The 21,874-nt window shown below is 36.7% G+C and overlaps 1 protein-coding gene across 1 annotated transcript in view; it reads right to left on the reverse strand.

Moving 5' to 3' along the window:
* Nucleotides 1-1,691: 1,691 nt before the first annotated feature.
* Nucleotides 1,692-21,874, reverse strand: part of CCDC184 (coiled-coil domain containing 184) — a 47,874-nt gene continuing 27,691 nt past the window's right edge. Inside the window, exon 2 of the mRNA XM_007502928.3 lies at nucleotides 1,692-2,132. Within this exon, the coding sequence (XP_007502990.1) occupies nucleotides 2,129-2,132 (4 nt within the window). The 3' untranslated portion in view covers nucleotides 1,692-2,128. The remainder of the gene's footprint in view (nucleotides 2,133-21,874) is intronic.

Consider the following 21,874-nt stretch of genomic DNA (forward strand, 5'->3'; position numbering starts at 1 on the left):
GGCTCTCAATCCACTGAGCTACCCAGCTGCCCCCGTCTCCCGCTGTTTTTCTTTGGGACTTGGTTGCATTAGTTTTGTTTGTGCAAAAAAACTTTTAATTTAATATGACCAAAATTATCAAATTTATATCTTATAATGCTCTCTATCTATTGTTGGATCATAAATTCTTCCTTTATCCATACATTTGATAGGTAAATTATTCTATGTTCCTTTAATTTGCTTATGGTCTCACCCTTTATGTCTAATTTATGTATCTGTTTTGACTTTATCTTGGTATACAGTGTGAGATGTTGGTCTACACACAGTTTCTGCCATATCTTTTCCAGTTTTTGTTTTTTTTAGCAATTTCTATCAAATATTGGTTTCTTGCCCCCAAAGCTTAGATCTTTGGGTTATCACACACGAAATAACAATGATCATTTGCTACTATGTATTATGTAGCTGATCTATTCCACCGATTCACCACGCTATTTCTTAGCTAATACCAGCTTGTTTTGTCAACTTTGTAACCTCATGCATTTTAACTGAGGCTTTCTGTTGAAAAAACTAGTCAAACCTGGAATAGATTCCCACTGGTGGAATATAGAAGCCTGGAAATAATAGTTGTCTGGCCTCTGGAAGAGATATTTCGGGACATTTTGCTGATGCCCCTTAAATAATGCTGACAATCAGATTGACTATGGTGCTAAGACAAATTACTTTGCATATTAATGAAGTAGAGAAATTTCTGGGCTCCTAACTAGTCTCAGCTCTGTTTTCTTCATTCATTTAACAAGTCTCATTTGCTCCTGATCCTCTCTGGACTGTTGTAAGGGCACCCTTCCTAACTACCCTCCTAGGACGCTTTTGCAACAAAAGTAAAACACTGGCTGGGCATAATTGGTCTGATGCAAAGCTGTCTACCGTGACTTCTAAACTGTGGAGTCTCTAGAGACTGCTAACCACCAAGAACTAATGAGGCTGAGTTGTCTCTACTTTAACTTTCTCTCTCTTTGCACTACTGAGGATACTCTTTTCCCCAAGGACAAAAAGCATGAAAGATGATTCTTTAGTGGATATGACTTGGAAGAAACACTACTGTAACTCAGATGCTTATTCAGAGAATAGTCTGAGATTTATTATTAGAACTCCCCAAGGGAGCAAAGTTTTGAAGTTCAAAGTCATTGCTATTGACCTAATGATAAGTATGTGCCAGGCATTGCCATCCATGTGTTGTTATAAGTCACTGGGGGAGCTGAAAGGCTTGAACTTGCCATGTTTAGAAAAATTATCATTGCAAAATAATAACTCTCATCAGGTCCAGGGAAGCTGCAACCATTACCATTCCCCTCTCCTTGTTTGTCCCTTTCAGCTCTGGATCCATGCGTGTAGAGCCTGTTCAGTGGTGTGTGAGCTTGATCACTTAAAAAAAAGTTTGTTTAGTGTTCTCTCTCTCTCTCTCTCTCTCTCTCTCTCTCTCTCTCTCTCTCTCTCTCTCTCTCTCTCTCTTCTCTCTCTCTCTCTCTCTCTCTCTCTCTCTCTCTCTCTCTCTCTCTTTTTCTCTTTCTCTCTCTCTCTCTCTGTGTGTGTGTGATTTATTGTAACTTTTGACCACAGCTCAAGGAAAAATTCCTTAAAATTTATGTTTTGGCTCATGTCCAGGGTCTTTCCAAGGTGAAAAGAGGAGAAAGATACTCAAAATACAATGTCAATAAGGTATATGACAACTATTTATTTTCCCCACAAAAAGAAATGCTAACCACAAAAGACTTTCACGCATGAATGCTACTCTCAAATGAACAAAACTTAAAACAAGCCACAGCAGTAGTAAGATAACTACTGTGATACTTTCCTGTGAGATTTGTGATTTAAATATCTAAATATGAAGCAGAGACTGCTGAATAGGCATTTTATTTTTCGCCTAAGTTCTTCACAGTCAAAAAAATTCCCTCCAGGTTCTTCTTTGTCTTCTAGCAAGGTATTAGATCCATCATTTGGCCAATGGTCATCTTTTCCTCTAAGAAAGTTTTGCAGTGATTGTAGAGAAGACAACTTCTATGCTGACTGAATATCTAGGAGCTCTGGTCCTCCTGAACTCAAAAGATGGGCTTCCAAACCTGGAATTGTGTATCTCAGGATCACTGTTCAATCACCTATGTATAGGAAAGAAAGATAAAGTAAGAGTCAAGGAGGGTTCTGAGATCTAGTCTTGGGTTCACAGAGGCAAGACTGGAACTTCAGTTACTATGTTTTTACAGCTGGCATGTGGCCAGAATTGGGAAAGGGGTATCAGCCTATTCCAGCTCCACAGGGAGAGACTCAAATAGTCCTGACACAATTTACAAGGAAAAGAGGAAAAGAAAAGAAGGCAGAAAGCAAGTCACTCACTTTTCAAGATTCATGAAGTAAGCAGCTTCATTGTTCAGTGGTCATTAAGAAGATTGCCCATTACTTTGAAGTTCAAGGTCATTCAGCATTGTCATATGTCCCTGGAATGTTCCAAGCCAGCTCTGTAATAGACCCTATAGAGCCATTCTTCTATATTGTTCGTGGAGTATAAATTCCTATTACCACCACTAAATAATGGAAAAGTTTAACCCTTTCTCTTTTTTCTCCAAGTTTCAAGGAATAAGGTATAGAGAGGCATGTTTAACCACATTAAACAAACTCCCTTGTAAGTAATTTGATTCATGATTTTGCAGACAAGGTACATCTTCAGACGGCCAGGCTAGTGGGAGGTCATGGCTCCCCTGTCCTTTCACTCTGGAATAATACAGTCCATAGAGAGAGCCAATATGGAGGAAGAGTAGGCGGAAGGACAGCCAAGTTTCACAATGTGATTCCACAGAGATCTCAAAAAAACATTAAGGCTGAGTCCTAATTAGGAAATCCAAGAAGAAGAAAAAAATCACAGTGAGTCCTATTTCCATATCAAATCAGAATAGAGAGATAGACAAAGAGGGTTACAAACACTGGGAATGGGCTCAGGCCAAGAGGAAGGAAGCTAGCTATGCAGCTGGTCAAGAAGAGGTCTTAGGACTATACAGAGAGATCTTTGTTCAGGATGCAGGAACAGATGTTAATTGAAAGAACGGTTGTCCCACACACAGCTCTAGATTACAGATCCAACATGGACTAAAGAAGAGACGTGCACCTAGGGCTGGCATTGCAGGGTGAGGCCTCGTTGTAGACTATAAGTTGTGTACTAAGAAACAAATTCTGAAGTAAATAGTTGCTATGTGTCTCTGACTCCATGAGCAGAGCAGGGATGCAGTTTTAGCCTCCAGACAAGTTTGAATCAAAGCTAGAATAACCAAGACAAGATGCAAGTGTACAGTGCTGTCACTGAAAAATGAAAAGCTTTGTAGCTGAATTCAGCAGGCTGCTGGGACCTGCAGGAGTGGAGAACTAGACCCAGCACAGGAACTGGCAGAGCACAGACCAGGAGGGCAGTGATCAGACTTTGTCTTGGATCAGACCACTCTGGGAACATTGAAAGATTATGAATCCCCAGTCAGAGATGCCCCTGACATCCTAGAATAATACAGTACTCAGTACCCCAAGAAAGTAGCAACAGAACTAATCTGGACCTTCCCTTCAGAATTGTGCAGAGCACAGGGCTAATAGCAAGTCTGAAATTAAGAAGTAGGTTAGAAGAATGAATAAGCAAAAAAAAAAAGAAAAAAAAAGAAAAAACAAATTATGCAGGTGACGGGAACACTCAAGACACAAACCCTTCAAAAAAAGAATGACTCAAATATCTATAAACAAAGTCTAAGAAAAACATAGCTCAGGCACAATTTTAACTAGAATTCCTGGAAGACGTGAAAAAGTTTTCTTAAAAGATTTAAAATGTTTTTTTTATAAGAGAAATGAGAGTACTAGAGGAAAAACGGGGAAAGAAATCTCATGAAAAAGTGATTTGGAAAGAAAATTAATATATTGGGACAAAAGGTAGAAAAACTTAGAGAAAAACTTTCTGAAAAGTAGAATGTTAATGCGTCAATGAGCCATTCAAACAAAAAATATTTTAAAAAAGACAAAAGTTTAAGAAATAGAAAACATATCTCATGGTAAATGTGTAATTAGAATCTGTTACCCTAAAAGCTATGATTCCCAGCATCCCTCTCTCCTCGCATTAGTGCTGATGTAGGAAGGTTATACATTTTATCTAGTCCTGCCTCTTGGGCTCTCTTTGATCTGATCAGTTTGGTGGAGGTGCCATGAAGTGAGTGGCAAGAGAATCTACTCATGTGGGCCTTATATTTTGTTAGATAATTATATTTTTATGCCTTCACTTCAAGTGATTATTAATAAACTTTATAAAATATAATAGTTGGAGTATTGGACATTAATTTAAACCCAATAGAAAAAATAAACAACTGGCCTGGAAAATAGATAATTTAAGTAAAGATCATTGGACTACTTGAAATCCATAACAAAAAAGAACCTGGACATAATAATTCAAGAAAACATAAAAGAATAGCACTTAGATGTCTTAAAACCAAAGTGCAAAGTGTGGAATAAAGAATTACTCCAAAAATATTATAGAAAAATCAAGAGCTTCCATATCAAATAAAAAATACTGCAAGCATCCAAAAAGAAAGAATTCAAGTACCAAAGCATCACAGTTGGGATTATTTAGCAACCTCCACCATAAAGGAACAATAATCCAGACAGCAAAGGAAATGGGTTTACAGCCAAAAATAATTTACCTGGCACCAGTGAGCTATAGAGGAAAAAAATAAACTTTCATGACATAGGATTCCAAACATTCCTAATAAAAAGACCAGAACTTAGTAAAGACTTTGTATTTATAAAGGATTCAAGAGAAATATTTAAAAAGTTAACAGGAAAAACTTCTTCAGACAGATCTAGAAAATGCACCACACCAAATGCTTATGGGAAAACCCAGAAAAGGTCATAGCAAGTCATTTGTCCAGTCCAGGTTGGCATAAGGAGACAGACAGGAAAGGGCTGGGGTCAATAGGGGTAAAGTTAGGCCAGGAGCATGCTTTGTGGAGGACTTCATTTCTCAGAGAGGAAGAGTGCACCATGGAAAAAGAGATCCCAGACTCCTCTTGGGGCACCCCTAATCTCAAACTGGGACCCTGAAATGGGGATAGGTGCCAGCTGGCAGTTTAGTCACCAAATATACAGATCTAGGACACAGATACAGGGTGGAGTGAGAAAGGGACCTGCATATGGTTAGCATCTCCAGCCAGGGAGACCCTGGATTTTATATTGTTATGATAATATTTGACCTTGATATATATTAGGCCAGTTAATATTGATTGGTATAGATACTACAGTTGTTAGGGCTTAGCTGGTGTGGTGGTTGATGAAACCGACTGGAGGCAGGTTACTAAAAAAGCCATATATTAGTAACTATACAAAGAAGCAGGGATAGAATAAGAAGACAGAATTTGAGTAGGAGATATATTTCCCTAAAGCTAAGATTTTCTAACTGATACCCCAAACCCATCTATCCCTCACAGGACTTTCTTCTTGCTTTATGAATCAAGCCTAACTTAACTATACTGTCTAAAGATAATAATAATCTAACTTACTAAATCTATTATTATTTATAATTTTTTTATCATATATGTATATATATACATACATATATACATACATATATATATATATATAAATTTTACAGCTGCTCCAGAGATCAACCTGCCTGTCAGACACTGCTATCTGCTGCCCCCTGGAGTGTTCCAGAGAAACAGCTTCACCACTCGAGTTGAAAATCCTCTCCCAATCTTCCCAGATATAAGATGTTTATCAAAGGCTATATACCACCAAATCTTCCCAGATTGTTCAGAGCCAACACCCAAGACACCCACTCTCCACAAGCAAGCTCCTGAGTGTGTCAGTTTTTCCCAACAGTCTTTTCCAAGGGGGAACTGGGAATTCTTTACCCATGACCTACTGAAAATTCTTTCCTCTGGCTTAAAAGAGCCCTGGTAAGATTTAAAATTATTTCCCTAGCCTACTCCTTACTCTTACCTATCCAGAATACCTAATTATTAGTTAATTAACAAATTAATCATTACATTATAGAGAAAGGAGGAAGTTTGGAAGTCAGCAGCAGTAGTAGTGTGGCTTAGACCTCAGATACAGAGTATTTCAATTAAAACATCTAGTCTAGCATGAAGAAAATAAGGCAGGAATCTCAGACCAAATAGAAACCTAGGATTCTGATACTGTTAACCAATAGAGCTTTCTTACTGACTGATTAGAGCTGAGCATAACAGTAGTATACTTTCACAAAGACACAAACCCAGGCTAGCAATTTGCAGAGCTCAAACCAGAGGGAGAGCAATCAGACTTTGCCCTAGAGCAGATGATTCTGGGAACACTGAAAATTTGCAGGACCCCAAGTCTGTCCTTGAGATTGTAATGATTAAAATAGTTGGGGAATTAAATTGTAGTGATTAAAATAGTGGATGAGTAAATTGTGACCGCAAAAAATATGTTTTCAAGACAGTGTCTTCTTTTAAATCAAATATAAGGTGGTCGCCAGGGAAATATTCCCAATTGTGAAATATACCCAAGTTAACTGGGTTTTATAGAGATTTAATTAATACAAATGAGGAATTAAAGAAAGAGAGAAAAAGAGGGAATAATGAGAAAGGGATAAGCCAGCCCTGGCCAGTCCTGGACAACCCAGGCCTAAGCCTTAAGAGAAAAGATCAGTCAGTCCTTACTCACCACAAGATCTGTCCATGCAAGGATATAGACACCAGTTCAGCCAGCCATCCTTCTCCAGAGAGGGATTCTTCTGACTCTCCTTCAAGCGATTCTGCTTTTTCTTATATAGGGGGTTTTCTCCTATGTCACCTCCCCTAAGTCCTTACATCTACCAATCATAGTAGACGTTTTCCAAAGGACAGCCCTATTCTAAAAACACTGCTAGGTCAACTAATCCCTTTAGTAAGTTTGTACCAGAAAAAACTTCTGAATAAGTTTTCACCTCTTTGCTCCTGGAAAGTTTACAAGTTGTCTGACCTTTAATAGGTACTTAGCACCCCATTGTATTAATTCTAAAAATAGGCATGGCTTAAAGAACTTTTTGCCTCATTCTAAGTATGGGCCCAAGTACCCTCATTGTTTAGCAAGGAGTTTTCTCCCCTAAAGCAGTCTTAAGTATGGGTGGAGTAGAGGTCCTCCCATTTCTGATCCAAGTAGAGTTCTCTCTGTCAAAATGGGGAATGTTCCCAGTAGGGAATTGTTCCAATGGAGAATTCCCCAATGTGGAAAATTTTAACATTCACAAGTCTGAGAAATTTTAAGATTCACAATCCCCATTGATCATTTAACATAATCATTTTGTAATCCTAAATGCACTTCTAACTATAGATATACACAATATTCAATTTTTCTAAGAGGAATTAGAGTAGTGAGGGAGGAAATAGAAAAGAAAAGAAAGTAAAACCAATGTTTTGCTAGGCGCATTGACAGAAAGCCAAATTAGGGTCAGTCTCTTTTGGCAAAAATGTGTGCATTTACAATAAATGTTCAATCAAAGTTCAGTTCAATCAATCATATCCAAAGTTCATTCTTGATCTTCTTGATGAAGTGTAGGTTTTCCTGTATCTTTCTGCAACAATTCATTCTCTGGATATAGGAGTTTCAAGATTCTTTCTTGAAGATCTTTTCTCAAACAAAATTCAAAAATCTTGGATTTTTATAAAAACACAATCTTAAACAAAAATCAAAATTCTTAGATTTTAAATTAAAATACAATCCCCCCTGAAGTAGGTGTTAAAAAACATTCAGTTCAACTCAGAATGCAATGTTAAGTTATGGGGGTGTATGAGTCAATTATCAAAAGAAGAGAAAAAACAATAAAAAGCATAAGGAAAAAATTCAAAATAGGTCCTTGTATAGGTCCAATTTAAAGTAATTTCTATCCCACAAGTCTGTAGGACAGAATGCAGTAATATTTCATTTAGACATTTGTACCCAAGACTACAGGAAGTTGCCATAATATAAGAAGAAAAGAATTAGAATTCTATTTTGATAGGGAAGCGTCATTCCCTCATCTGACTTTTTTTGTCATTCTCAGGGATATAGGGAGCCAGCATGATAGTCAAATTTGGTATTTGTATGAGTACTTCACAGAGAGTGTAGATACAAGGAAGTCCTATGACTTAACGTATGTCAAGCGTCGCAACCTCGAGTCTCACATTAGTATATTCCTGTGTGCTCTTTTTGGCACTATTCAGGTTAAGTCTATGCTCCGTGCTTTTTATCCCTTTTTCTGGAATCAGATTCAAACATTAATCACAGTCCTATAATATTTTATCAATAAATGGCAGGTTCCCATAGTTTAAAGCTTTTGGGTATGAATTGACATTATAGCAAGAATATATGTATTAAACTTCTATTACTGTAGAAAAATTATATTAATTATATGTACCTTTAGTACAAAAAATGAGAAAAAATCAAATATTCTAATCAAAATAAAGAAAAGCAATAATAAAAATAAGGAAAAATCAGTAATTCAATGTGTTCTCAAAAACAGCATCCATTTGTCTATGGATTATTATCTTCAATGCATATGATAAGATACAGTCAATCAGTCTCAGCAGAAGATGCTTTCTTCACATGTGAGCAATGAATCCAAGAGTCTTTTTCTCCAATCTTTATGGATGTTAGAGTAGTTAATAATATTTGGAATGGTCCTTCCCATGAAGTCTGAGTTGCTCCAGTTCGCTTGAAATTCTTAATATAAACTTTATCTCCTGGCTTCAGGTCATGCAGAGAAAAATCTAGTGGTCTGGCTTGTACTGCAGCTCCGGATTCATGAAGTTCATGTAGTTTGTGCTGTAATTCCTGTATATAGGAAGCAATAGTAGTATCTCCCCCTAATAGTGAGGTATATGCAGGGGGAAAAGGTTTAGCCTATACAGATAGGTGGATGTCCAAAAAGCATCTCAAATGGTGAGATATGTAAGTCTCCTCTAGGTCTGCTTCTAAGATAAAATAGGGCCAGAGGGAGAATTTCAGGCCATTTTAAATGTGTCTCAGTGCATAATTTTCCAATCATAGTTTTAAGTTCTTTGTTCATCCTTTCCTACTATTTGGAGGGGAGAAAAAACTGAAAAAGGTTAATTAATATCAACAATATCAATACAATCTAAGAAGAACCACCTTCATCATATTTGGGAAGTTCCTTGGGCACCCTCCTGAAGGGCACCTTTCTGAGGTTCATTAGCACCTCTAGTATTTTTTGGACAAGCTCCATTTCTCATATTTTGTTGTTGGGTATTATCATTTTCTTCATTTGGAGCATTGTCATTATTTTCCCAGTTCCTATTTCTATAATTCTGGTTTCTAAAGTTCTTATTTCTATATTCATTATAGTTATTTCTATAGTCATTATTATAATGTCTAAAATTTCTAAAATTCTGGTTTCTATGACCATTATCATCTCTATAGTTGTTCTGGTTTCTATGACCATTATCATCATTTCTATAGTTGTTATTTCTAAAGCTATTATTAAACTGCGTATTCCTTCCAATCATCTTAAGAAAGGTTCTACATTCCATCATTTTGTGGCCCTTCTTCTCACAGAAGTGGCAAGTTACTGATTTATTTGTGAATTCCCGCAAAGGGGCTATAGTCTCTCTCTTATTTTTCAATTGTCTTTTTAACATTTCAATTTCTTTCTTTAAATCTTCCACTGATGTATCGTCTTCCTCAGGTCTTTTTACACGACCTTTATAAACATAGGTTGATACTCTCCTCAATTCTTCGAGGTCCATAGAGTCCCAATTAGGACAGCTAGTTTTAAAGTAGTCTTTTACTACTGAACAACAATTCTCAACGAATTGTCTACGAATTTGCCTAATGTCTCTTTCTCTGGATAAATCAAGGTCCATATATGTATTCCCTACTTCAATAAGTCTGTCCATAAACTGGGAGGGTGTTTCATCAAATAGCACAACAATCAATAGCTCCAAGAAAAATTGCAACAGGACCAGTTCAGACTTTCCTTCAAGAAGTGTGGTAGGAACATGCTCTGGTATCAAGCTTAAAGTGAAGAGGTTGGACAAACAAACAAAAAAAGTACCTCATCATAATGAGCTACTATTATTCCAGGGATACTCAAGACACAAATACAGGAGAATGACTAAAATTTATATAAACAATGGCTTAGAGAAAAGTACATCTTGGACATAAATTCAACTACAATTTCTGGAAGAAATATAGAAAGAGGGTTTTTTTAAAGTTTAAAATATTTTAAATCAATGAAATAAGTGCACTTATGGAAAAATTAGAAAAGAAATAAGAGCTGTGGAAGAAAGAATTGGAAAGGAAATTGGTATTCTTGGCACAAGAGATATAAAAGTTTGCAGATAGATTGCATCAGAATGCCAAAAGCAGGAAAATACAAGTTTTGCTTAGTATAGTGGATAAGCTAATGAGGTAGGCTGAAGAATTTCCATCTACTACAAATACAGCAGGCTTTGTAGTAAAAAATATTGTTAAGGGAGATTATTCCTAGGTTTGGGATTCCAGTCAGCATAGATTCAGATAAGGGAATGCATTTTACTCATGAAGTTTTAAGGCAAATTTATGAAAATCTAGGTATAACAGCTAAATTTCATGTTCCCTATCATCCACAAAGCTTTGGACAAGTTGAGAGGCTCAATAGAGAGATTAAAAACCATGGTGGTGTAAACCTCAAATTTCCTTAGACTTATAAATGTTGGAAATTTCACCATTGGGATATTTCATACTTGGAAAATTTCTTACTGATAGTCTATTGGAATGGGAACTCCATTGGCATGGGAGGTTCCTTCTCTTCCCTTCTTAAGATTACTTTAGGACAGAAACCCTTTGCTGAACAATGGAAAGGACTTTGACCTATGCTTAAGCATAGAACAGGAATTTCTTTGAGTCTTGATTGATTTAGAATTGATACAATGGAGATACTTGGAATAAATCTCCACCCTATTCAGTCCTAATAGGATTGAGTAAGGGCTGCAGCCTAGATCAAAATTTAATTATTCCAATCTCTACCATACTCAAGTTAACAGGATTTAGAAAGGCTGTAGCAAAGGAGTATAGATTTAATCATTGGAAAATATGACCTTCAACAGACATGTGCAAAAAGCCAGAAACCTCTGGGCGGTCCTGGGTTAAGCGAGAGCCTCCATTGACAGGCAAATTGATGAAGAGTGATTGGTAGATGTGAGGACTGAGGGGAGGCAACTTGGATGGTTTCCTTAAAGATAGGAGGGTCTGGAGACTCGAGGTGGTGGTTGTTGAGTTTTTGGGTCGGTGTGGTTCCTGGGCTCTGAGGAAGCTTGCTCTGAAGGAAGCTGAAGGTGGGGGCCTCTGAGACTGTTTCTCCATTTTGGACACGTGAGTAATAGGGACTGATCTCTTTCCTTTGCCCCAGCTATCTAAGGGCTTGGGCCTTTTGGCCCAGCCTAAACAGAAGGGGTATTTAAGCCCTATTCCCTTCTCTCCCCTTTCTCTCTCTATATATATCTCTAATTCCTTTCTTGCTCCTATTGTAATTAAACTCCAAAAAAGGCTGACGGCTGACTTGAGTTTTTCATTTAGGAATTACATAGCTGATTCCTTGGCGACCTTAAATTAATATATATCAGTCTTTTACAGTGATTCCCTTGTTACATTGTGGCTGACCACACGGGAGTCTAAAGAATCCTCTCAATAAAACTTTTTCTTTGCCTTTTTACTATACTGTTTCACCACTTAGTCCTTTTTTTTTTTTTAAAAAAAAAAAAACTTGGCTTAAAGACACAGCTGCTAGAACACGTGAGTATAAAAAACTTTTTCTCTTTTCTCCTTAAGTTAAATTGGAATCAGCAGTTTTTTCTTTTTCTTCCCTTTAATCTTAAGGGACAGCTGGGTAGCTCAGCGGATTGAGAGCCAGCCCTAGAGGCAGAAGGTCCTGGGTTCAAATCGGACCTCAGATACTTCCCAGCTGTGTGACTCTGATAGACAGAAAACAGCTGTTTTTAAATCTCAGCAACAGGACTCTAAAGTCCTGGCTGGAAGAACTGTTTCTAAATATCCTTTCCCTTAAGGAACAACTTCCTGGATTTAAAAAAAAAAAAAAAAAACCCTGTGGAAAGTTTGTTGCTTTGCCCTGCTCCCCACGTGTTTTGTGAAATTACAAAATATACATATAAAAATGAGTACTACATTCTTTGACAATTATATGGCAGCTGAAGAAGTAGGGGCATTGAGGAATGAAGGATACCTCCAAATTTTTATATTAATAGGTACTGTCATTTTTGTACTCCTCAATACTATATTTAGAGATGAAAAAATAAAAAATATTGAGGATAAAATAAAACAAAATGAGGATAAAATAAAACAAAATGAGGATAAAATAGAAAATATTGAGGATAAAATAGAAAATGTTGAGGATAAAATAGAAAAAAATGAGGATAAAATAGAAAATATTGAGGATAAAATAGAAAATATTGAGGATAAAATAGAAAAAATTGAGGATACAATAGAAAAAATTGAGGATAAAATAGGAAATATTGAGAATAAAATAGAAAAACTTGAGGATAAAATAGGAAATATTGAGAATAAAATAGGAAATATTGAGGATAAAATGGGAGATATGGAAGATAAAATAGGAAAAATTGAGGAAAAAATGCAAGCCCAATTAGAAGATCTAAAATGTTTCTTACAGGATCAATGGGCAAACACCCACTCTACCAGAAACAGACCTGTTTCTGAACCTTTGAATGAGGAAATTTCCTTCCCTGAAATAGAGATGGAAAACACCTTCCCTATAGCCCAGTTAACAGACTGCTTCTCTCGTGCAGTGCAAATCTTGTCTGAATTTAATCCCCAAAACCCTTCCCCTGCAATCCCAGCTTCTCATGTTCCTTCTCCTACAGAAAACCAAATTCCAATGCAAGGGAGATCTTGTCCTCCTAGAGAAACCTGTCCTTGTCAAACTGACCCACAGGTGCAAAATCCAACTAGAGGCCTGTTTCCTCTAAGAGAAGTACCTGAAATAGGACGAAATGGGGATGTGGTGACTTTAAGACATAGGATACCGTTTACTCCCCAAGAAATAAATGAATTTACACGAAATATCCCCACATATGAACAAGATCCTTTTCTAGTAACAAAAAAGATGGGAGACATATTTTTTCAATATAATCCGTCTTACAAGGACGTTGAGAGCTTACTACAGGCTTTTTTAAGTGAACGTGAAAAAAATAAAATAATTGCTCATGTCAACAAAACCCGGGGGCGTAATGCAGCACATTGGCCATCTCAGGATCCCGAATGGGACTATAATAATCCTGAGGACTATCTACAACTATACCGTTGTAGAGAGGCCATCCTCACAGCCATGAAGGAATGTGCGGACAGTACAGATAAGTGGATGGAACTGGAAAAAATTAAGCAAAAGGAAAACGAAACACCCTCCAGATTTATGGACAGAATTATCGAGTTTGGGGACAGATACTTAGATTGGGACTTAAATAAAGAGAATAGTTTAAGACAAGTTAGAAGAATCTTTGTAAATAATTCATGCAAAGTAATTAAAAATTATTTTAAAACACAATGCCCAAGATGGTCAGATATGGACCTTGAAGAATTGCGAAAAACAGCTATATATGTTTTTAAGGGAAACGAAGAAAAGGAGAAAGAGAATAATGATGACATGGAGGAAATGAAGAAAAAAATGAGATGTGTAATAGATAGGATAACTAAATTAGAAAGTGGGCATGATAATGAACCAACGACAATTGCCCCTCTCCAGAAATCCAATTATCAATCCATTACTTGCCACTTCTGTGAGAAGAAGGGCCACAAAATGATGGAATGTAGAACCTTTCTTAAGATGTTTGGAAGGAATACACAGTTTAATAATAGTTTTAGAAATAATAACTATAGAAATTATGATAATGGTTATAGAAATCAGAATTCTAGAAATTATAATAATGACTATGGAAATAACTATAATGAATATAGAAATAAGAGCTTTAGAAACCAGAATTATAGAAATAGGAATTGGGAATTTAATGACAATGCTCAAATTGAAGAAAATTTTAATGATAATACTCAACAATATATGAGAAATGGCGCTCGTCCAAAAATTACTCGAGGTACTAATGACCCTCAGAGAGGTGCCCTTCAGGGGGGTGCCCAAGGAATATCCCAAACACAATGATGGTGCCCGGGGGGGGCTGGGGCACAGGAATCAGAGGATACAACCTTTGATTTCCCAGACCCTGATGTCCTACTACCCGTTGTCCCTATCCACTGCCCTCCCCATACTAATGAACCCCATGTTACCTTAAAAGTGGGTAACACCTATTATGATTGTCTATTAGACACCGGAGCTTCCTGGTCTGTATTAAAGAGAACACCTGATTTACAATGTTATTCTATTGGCTCAGAGAATGTAATGGGAGTATCAGGAATAACCCAAAGAGTTAAAAGACTTCCTCCTAGAATGGTGTCTGTAGGACCCCTAGAGGTACAACACTCCTTCCTTTTGATGCCTGACTCCCCTTTAAATTTGCTGGGGAGGGACCTTCTATGCAAACTCAGAGCCACAATAACCTGCTCCCCAGATGGCTCATTATCATTAGAAGTACCAGAGGAATCTTTAAATTTACTCCCTGTACTTCTCTCGGAAAACCAGGAGGCAAAAGAACCTTCCATTTTTGAAATACCTAAAGATATACCGGAGTCTCTTTGGGCCACATCTTCTTCTGATGTAGGCTTACTTAAATCTGCTGTTCCTGTGCAGATAAAAACTAAATCTAGCCCACCTCCTTCTATCCCTCAGTATCCCCTCTCAAAGGAGGCAATTGAGGGTATTACACCAGTTATTAACTCATTAATAGAACAGGGAATAATAATCCCTTGCAAATCTGAATACAACACGCCCATCCTGCCAATTAAAAAACCAAAAAAAGGACCCGATGGCAAACACATCTATAGATTTGTACAGGATCTAAGGGCAGTGAATAATCACGTTATAAAGAGACACTCCGTAGTTTCTAACATACATACTATTATTTCATCTATTCCTAGCACAGCTACATACTTTACAGTAGTAGACTTGTGTTCAGCTTTCTTTTCCATACCAATACATGAAAACTCCAGGCATATTTTTGCTTTCACCTGGAAGGGCTCACAATATACCTGGTGTCGGCTGCCACAGGGTTATGTCGAAAGTCCGAGCTTATTTGAGCAAATTTTGAGCCAAGACACAGACAATATAACATTTAAAAATAGCAAATTAATCAAATATGTAGATGATCTACTCTTGGCTTCAACAGATGCAGAAACATGTCAAGAAGATAGCAAACACCTTCTTTTGGAATTGCACAAAAGAGGACATAAAATCTCTAAGGATAAAGTTCAATGGTGTCTCCAAAAAGTAGAATATTTGGGATTCATCTTGACTGCGGGTGCTCGTTATATTTCTCCAAAACGAATTGAGAACATTCAAAAATTGAGTGCTCCTACCACTAAGAAACAGCTGAGAGCAATTTTAGGAGCAACAGGGTTTTGTAGACAATGGATTCCATGCTATGGGGAAATCACTAAACCCCTTATAGCATTAACAAAGGATTCAGTTCCTGAACCCCTCAAATTAGAGCCTGAACACTTGTCAGCTCTAACAGATCTGAAAAAGGCTATCATGTCTGCCCCTGCTCTAGGCATCCCAGATTACAACAAGCCATTTACTTTATATGTGCATGAGCGAAGAGGAGTAGCCTCTGGTGTGTTAACTCAGACTTTGGGACCTTCTCAGCGCCCAATTGCTTATTATTCTGCCCAACTAGACCCAGTAGCAGCAGGAGCACCACCATGCCTTAGAGGAGTAGCTGCTACAGCCTTACTAGTAACAAAAACCGTTGATTTAGTATTGGGATGTCCATTAACAATAATGTGCCCACATGAGATTGAAGCATTATTGGTAAAACATAGAACACAGGCATTCTCGGATCAGAGAATTACAAGGTATGAAATAACCTTATTAAATAGTGAAAATATTACCTTGAAACGCTGTTCAACTCTTAACCCTGCCACCTTGCTTCCAGATTTACCCACTTCAGGAGAACCACTACATAACTGTGAAACATTAGTGTCCATGGCAGAAAAGCCTCGAGATAATCTCTTGGACACTCCCTTAGACAATGCAGATCTGATTTTATTTACCGATGGTTCCTCTTTTATGAGGGATGGCATACGTTACACTGGAGCTGCCGTAGTCTCAGAATTTGCCACTGAATGGTCAGCTTCACTACCTTCTAACATTAGCGCTCAAGGAGCAGAACTCATAGCTCTAAAACAAGCTTGTATAATTGCCAAGGATAAAAAGGCAACTATTTATACAGATTCTAGATATGCTTTCGGCATTTGTCACTCAGTCGGGATGCTATGGCTCCAAAGAGGATTTTTAACCTCAGCTGGAAAATCCATAGCTAATGCAGAAATTATTAATGAAGTTCTTTCTGCTCTCAAACTGCCTAAAGCCCTAGCTGTAGTTCATTGCTCTGCCCATACAGGTGGCTCTGACCCTGTCTCTAGAGGAAATGACCGAGCAGATGCCGCTGCAAAACTAGCAGCCATAGAAGGACCTGGATTAATTTTAACATTAACAACCACTGATAATTTAAATTTATCACTCTCCTATAATGAAAAGGAAGTGGAAAAATGGAAACAAAAATTTAAAGCAAAACAAATTAATGGAGTATGGGTGTCATCTGAAGGAAAACCCCTGCTCCCTAGAAGTTTCTATAACCAAATTTGCCAATCTATTCATAAAAATGGTCATTTTGGCACCCAGGGCATCGTGGACTCTGTCAAGAGAGTATGGATAGCCCCTGGTATAACTACTGTAGCCTCTAAAGTATGTTCAGCCTGCCCTATTTGCCAGGCATATAACCAATATGCATATCGTGGAAAAGCCTTTGGGGGACGTCCTCTGGCTTACACACCTTTTGAACATCTACAGATAGATTTCATTACAATGCCAAAAGCTGGACGTTATAAATTTTGTCTAGTAATTGTAGATCAACTAACCAGATGGCCGGAAGCATTTCCTACGACCCGAGCCACAGCAGATTTTGTTGCAAAGATACTTTTAAAAGAAATTATTCCTCGTTTTGGCCTACCAGCACGTATTGACTCCGATAGAGGGAGTCATTTTACCGATTCTGTCTTAAATCAAATATATTCTTGCTTGGGGATAACTCCAAAATTCCATGTTCCATATCACCCCCAGAGCTCAGGCCAAGTGGAGAGGATGAATAAAGAACTTAAGACTATGATTGGCAAATTATGCACTGAGACCCATTTAAAATGGCCTGAAATTCTCCCTCTGGCCCTATTTTATCTTAGAAGCAGGCCTAGAGGAGACTTACATATTTCACCATTTGAGATGCTTTTTGGACATCCGCCTATACAGGCTAAGCCTTTCTCCCCGGCTTATACATCGCTATTAGGGGGAGATATTACTATTGCTTCCTATATACAGGAGTTACAGCACAAACTACGTGAACTTCATGAATCCGGAGCTGCAGTACAAGCTGGACCATTAGACTTTTCTCTGCATGACCTGAACCCAGGAGATAAAGTTTATATCAAGAATTTCAAGCGAACTGGAGCAACTGAACCTTCATGGGAAGGACCATTCCAAATATTATTAACTACTCCAACATCTATAAAGATTGGAGAAAGAGACTCTTGGATTCACTGTTCACATGTGAAGAAAGCATCTTCTGCTGAGACTGATTAACTCTATCTTATCATATGAATTGTGACTCTATCTTATCATAAGAATTGGAGATAATAATCCATAGACAAATGGATATTTTTTTTCAAGAATATATTGAATTACTGATTTTTTTTCTTATTTTTTCTTATTTCTTTTCTTTTCTTTTTTTATCAGAATATTTGATTTTTTTTCTCATTTTTTGTACTGAAGGTACACATAATTAATATTAATATTTTTTTTCCCTGCAGTAATACAAGTTAATATATATACTCTTGCTATAATATCAATATATGCCTAAAAGCTTTAAACTATGGGAACCTGCCATTTATTGATAAAATATTATAGGACTGTGATTAATGTTTGTGTCTGATTCCAGGAAAAGGGATAAAAACAAGGAGCACAGACTAAACCTGAATAGTGCCAATAGAGCACACATGGAATATTAAAATGAGACTCAAGGTTGCGACGCTTAACTTATGTTTAAGTCGTAGGACTTCCTTGTATCTACACTCCTTTCGAAGTACTCAAACAAGTACAAAGCTTGACTATCATGCTGGCTCCCTATATCTCTGAAAAAAAAAAATCAGACAAGGGAATGTCATTTCCCCATCAAAATAGAATTCTAATTCTTTCTTCTTATATTATGGCAACTTCCTGTAGTCTTGGCTACAAATGGCTAAGTGAAATATTACTGCATTCTGTCCTACATACTTGTGGGATAGAAATTACTTTAAACTGGACCTATACAAGGTCTATTTTGAGTTTTTCTCATGTTTTTGATTATTTTTTCTATTCTTTTGATAATTGACACATACAACCCCATAACTGAACATTGCATTCTGAGCTAAACTTGATATTTTTTTTTTTAATACTTACTTCAGGGGGGATTGTATTTTAATTTAAAATCTAAGAATTTTTGAATTTTTTTGTTTGAGATTTTATTTTTATAAAAATCCAAGACTTTTGTTTAAGATTTTACTTTTATAAAAAATTCAAAGATTTTGATTTTGTTCAAGAAAAGATCTTCAAGAAAGAAGCTTGAAACTTTTATATCCAGAGAATGAACTGTTGCAGAAAGATGCCAAAAACCTACACTTCATCAAGAAGATCAAGAATGAACTTTGGATGTGATTGATTGGACTGAACTTTTGATTGAACATTTATTGTAACATTTATGCCAAAAGGGACTGCCCCTAATTTGGCTTTCTGTCAATGCGCCTAGCAAACATTGGTTTTGCTTTCTTTTCTTTTCTATTTCCTCTCTCACTATTCTAATTTCTCCTAGAAAATTGAATATTGTGTATATCTTTAGTTAGAAGTGAATTTAGAACTACAAAATGATTATGTTAAATGATCAATGGGGAGACTAGTCTCCCAATGATCATCAGGGGGGATTGTAAACCTCAAATTTCCTTAGACTTATAAATGTTGGAAATTTCACCATTGGGATATTTCATACTTGGAAAATTTCTTACTGATAGTCTATTGGAATGGGAACTCCATTGGCATGGGAGGTTCCTTCTCTTCCCTTCTTAAGATTACTTTAGGACAGAAACCCTTTGCTGAACAATGGAAAGGACTTTGACCTATGCTTAAGCATAGAACAGGAATTTCTTTGAGTCTTGATTGATTTAGAATTGATACAATGGAGATACTTGGAATAAATCTCCACCCTATTCAGTCCTAATAGGATTGAGTAAGGGCTGCAGCCTAGATCAAAATTTAATTATTCCAATCTCTACCATACTCAAGTTAACAGGATTTAGAAAGGCTGTAGCAAAGGAGTATAGATTTAATCATTGGAAAATATGACCTTCAACAGACATGTGCAAAAAGCCAGAAACCTCTGGGCGGTCCTGGGTTAAGCGAGAGCCTCCATTGACAGGCAAATTGATGAAGAGTGATTGGTAGATGTGAGGACTGAGGGGAGGCAACTTGGATGGTTTCCTTAAAGATAGGAGGGTCTGGAGACTCGAGGTGGTGGTTGTTGAGTTTTTGGGTCGGTGTGGTTCCTGGGCTCTGAGGAAGCTTGCTCTGAAGGAAGCTGAAGGTGGGGGCCTCTGAGACTGTTTCTCCATTTTGGACACGTGAGTAATAGGGACTGATCTCTTTCCTTTGCCCCAGCTATCTAAGGGCTTGGGCCTTTTGGCCCAGCCTAAACAGAAGGGGTATTTAAGCCCTATTCCCTTCTCTCCCCTTTCTCTCTCTATATATATCTCTAATTCCTTTCTTGCTCCTATTGTAATTAAACTCCAAAAAAGGCTGACGGCTGACTTGAGTTTTTCATTTAGGAATTACATAGCTGATTCCTTGGCGACCTTAAATTAATATATATCAGTCTTTTACAGTGATTCCCTTGTTACAGTGGTAAAGTTGTGTACAGACTCATCACAAATGGCCAAATATTCTACCCATAGCAATTTTTTACTTAAGAACTAGACCTCATGATGATTTGCATATATCACCATATGAGTTACTCTATGGTCTTACACTGTTGCAAGCCAAAATGTGCAAAACTGCTTTTGTCTCGATGTTAGGAGGAGATACACAGATCTATGCATACATAGTTGCTTTGCAAGAAAGGTTAAAAGAACTTCATGACATGGGAGTGTTAGTCTAGTCTGGTCTTCTGGATTATCCCTTGCACAATATTAAGCCAGGTGATTCAGTATATATCAAGAACTTTGCAAAAACATCTGCCACGCAGCAAAACTGGAATGGTCCTTACACTATAATTTTAGTTTCACCTTCAGCAATTAAAGTATTAGGCAGAGATTTGTGGTTCCATTGATCACACCTAAATTTAGTTTATTGGGAAGAAAGAGAAGGAGAAATGGTTTTAGAAGAAGGATAAGAAGAGATAGCAAACAGATGTATAGAGAAGAGCTGAGAGATCCATCAGTCAAAAGAGTCAGCAGTCAAAAAGTTCAGTAAGGAAAGGACAATTCCATTGGAAGAGGATAATTCAAAGAAGAAAAGGATGACAGCATAAGCAGAGTCAGAGAAGGCAGCTGACCTGAAGCTGTAACAGAGACATTGTACAAGAAGGAAACACAGAAGAGGAACAGACAATTGATGACACATAACTGTGAGATTCTGTGTCATTGTAACATAGCACATTTTCATTTTAGTTACATGCAACACCACATCTACCAAGAACTATGAAGAAAGAAGAGAGTCAACAGGTTAACATGAGAAGAGGAGATTCTGAAGATTTGGGTATGTGCAACATGCACATATAGGAATACATGACTCACAAACTGTTATAAGATCTTTATTAAGTAAAGGTATCCATGTAGATAAATGGTTACATTATAAATTAGGTAGGACAACAGTAGAATAGCTATACACATTAGTTTCAATAAGGTTTTACCTAAATAGAAGATCTGATTTTAGATATTCTGTTTAGGTAACATCAGAAAACATATAGAGAGGTATTAGAGAGATTAGTATTTTAGGATTAACAAAAGGGTTGTGGTTTACAATACACACATATGTAAATAGTTATGTATGTAGGTATAAATGATACTCTAGTTTGAGATGGCAATTGTAGTATAGTGAGTATACATACATTTACATATGTGTATATATTTCGTATATGGTTTTGTATGTGTTTCTGTATATATTTTGTAAGATATTTCTGTATATTTGTATATTGGATTGTCCACAGTTGCTATAGTGGACAAGTTTTTTATAAATCTATACATATGTACATATATATATATATGTAACATACATTCATGTAAATATAGGTATTATGTGTACAGATTGTATAAAATAGATGTGTAAATAGTTAAAATGTTGCAAAAGTCAGATTCTTAGGATAGGATACTCAGATTCAAGTTCTATGTAGACCAAGTTTTGTTTTCTGTAATAGCAATAGGATTCTAGCATAAGGAAAAGTTTTGTTTTGAATTGTTCAACTTATATTCTTAAATGCATTTTGCATAAGTATTTTTTTTGACAGATAGATTTTGTTTTTTGTAAAAGCTTATGCTACATTGTGTTTTTTTGTATTTTTCTACTTGATACATTGCTATAATATTTTTTAGATAAAATTGTTTTGTGTATTAGCTTATCATAGTTGATTTTTTAGCAACTGTTTTTTGCAAAAGTTTTGTATTTGCAGTTTGA

The sequence above is a fragment of the Monodelphis domestica genome, chromosome 5 (assembly GCF_027887165.1).
Source record: "Monodelphis domestica isolate mMonDom1 chromosome 5, mMonDom1.pri, whole genome shotgun sequence".
NCBI lineage: Eukaryota > Metazoa > Chordata > Mammalia > Didelphimorphia > Didelphidae > Monodelphis > Monodelphis domestica.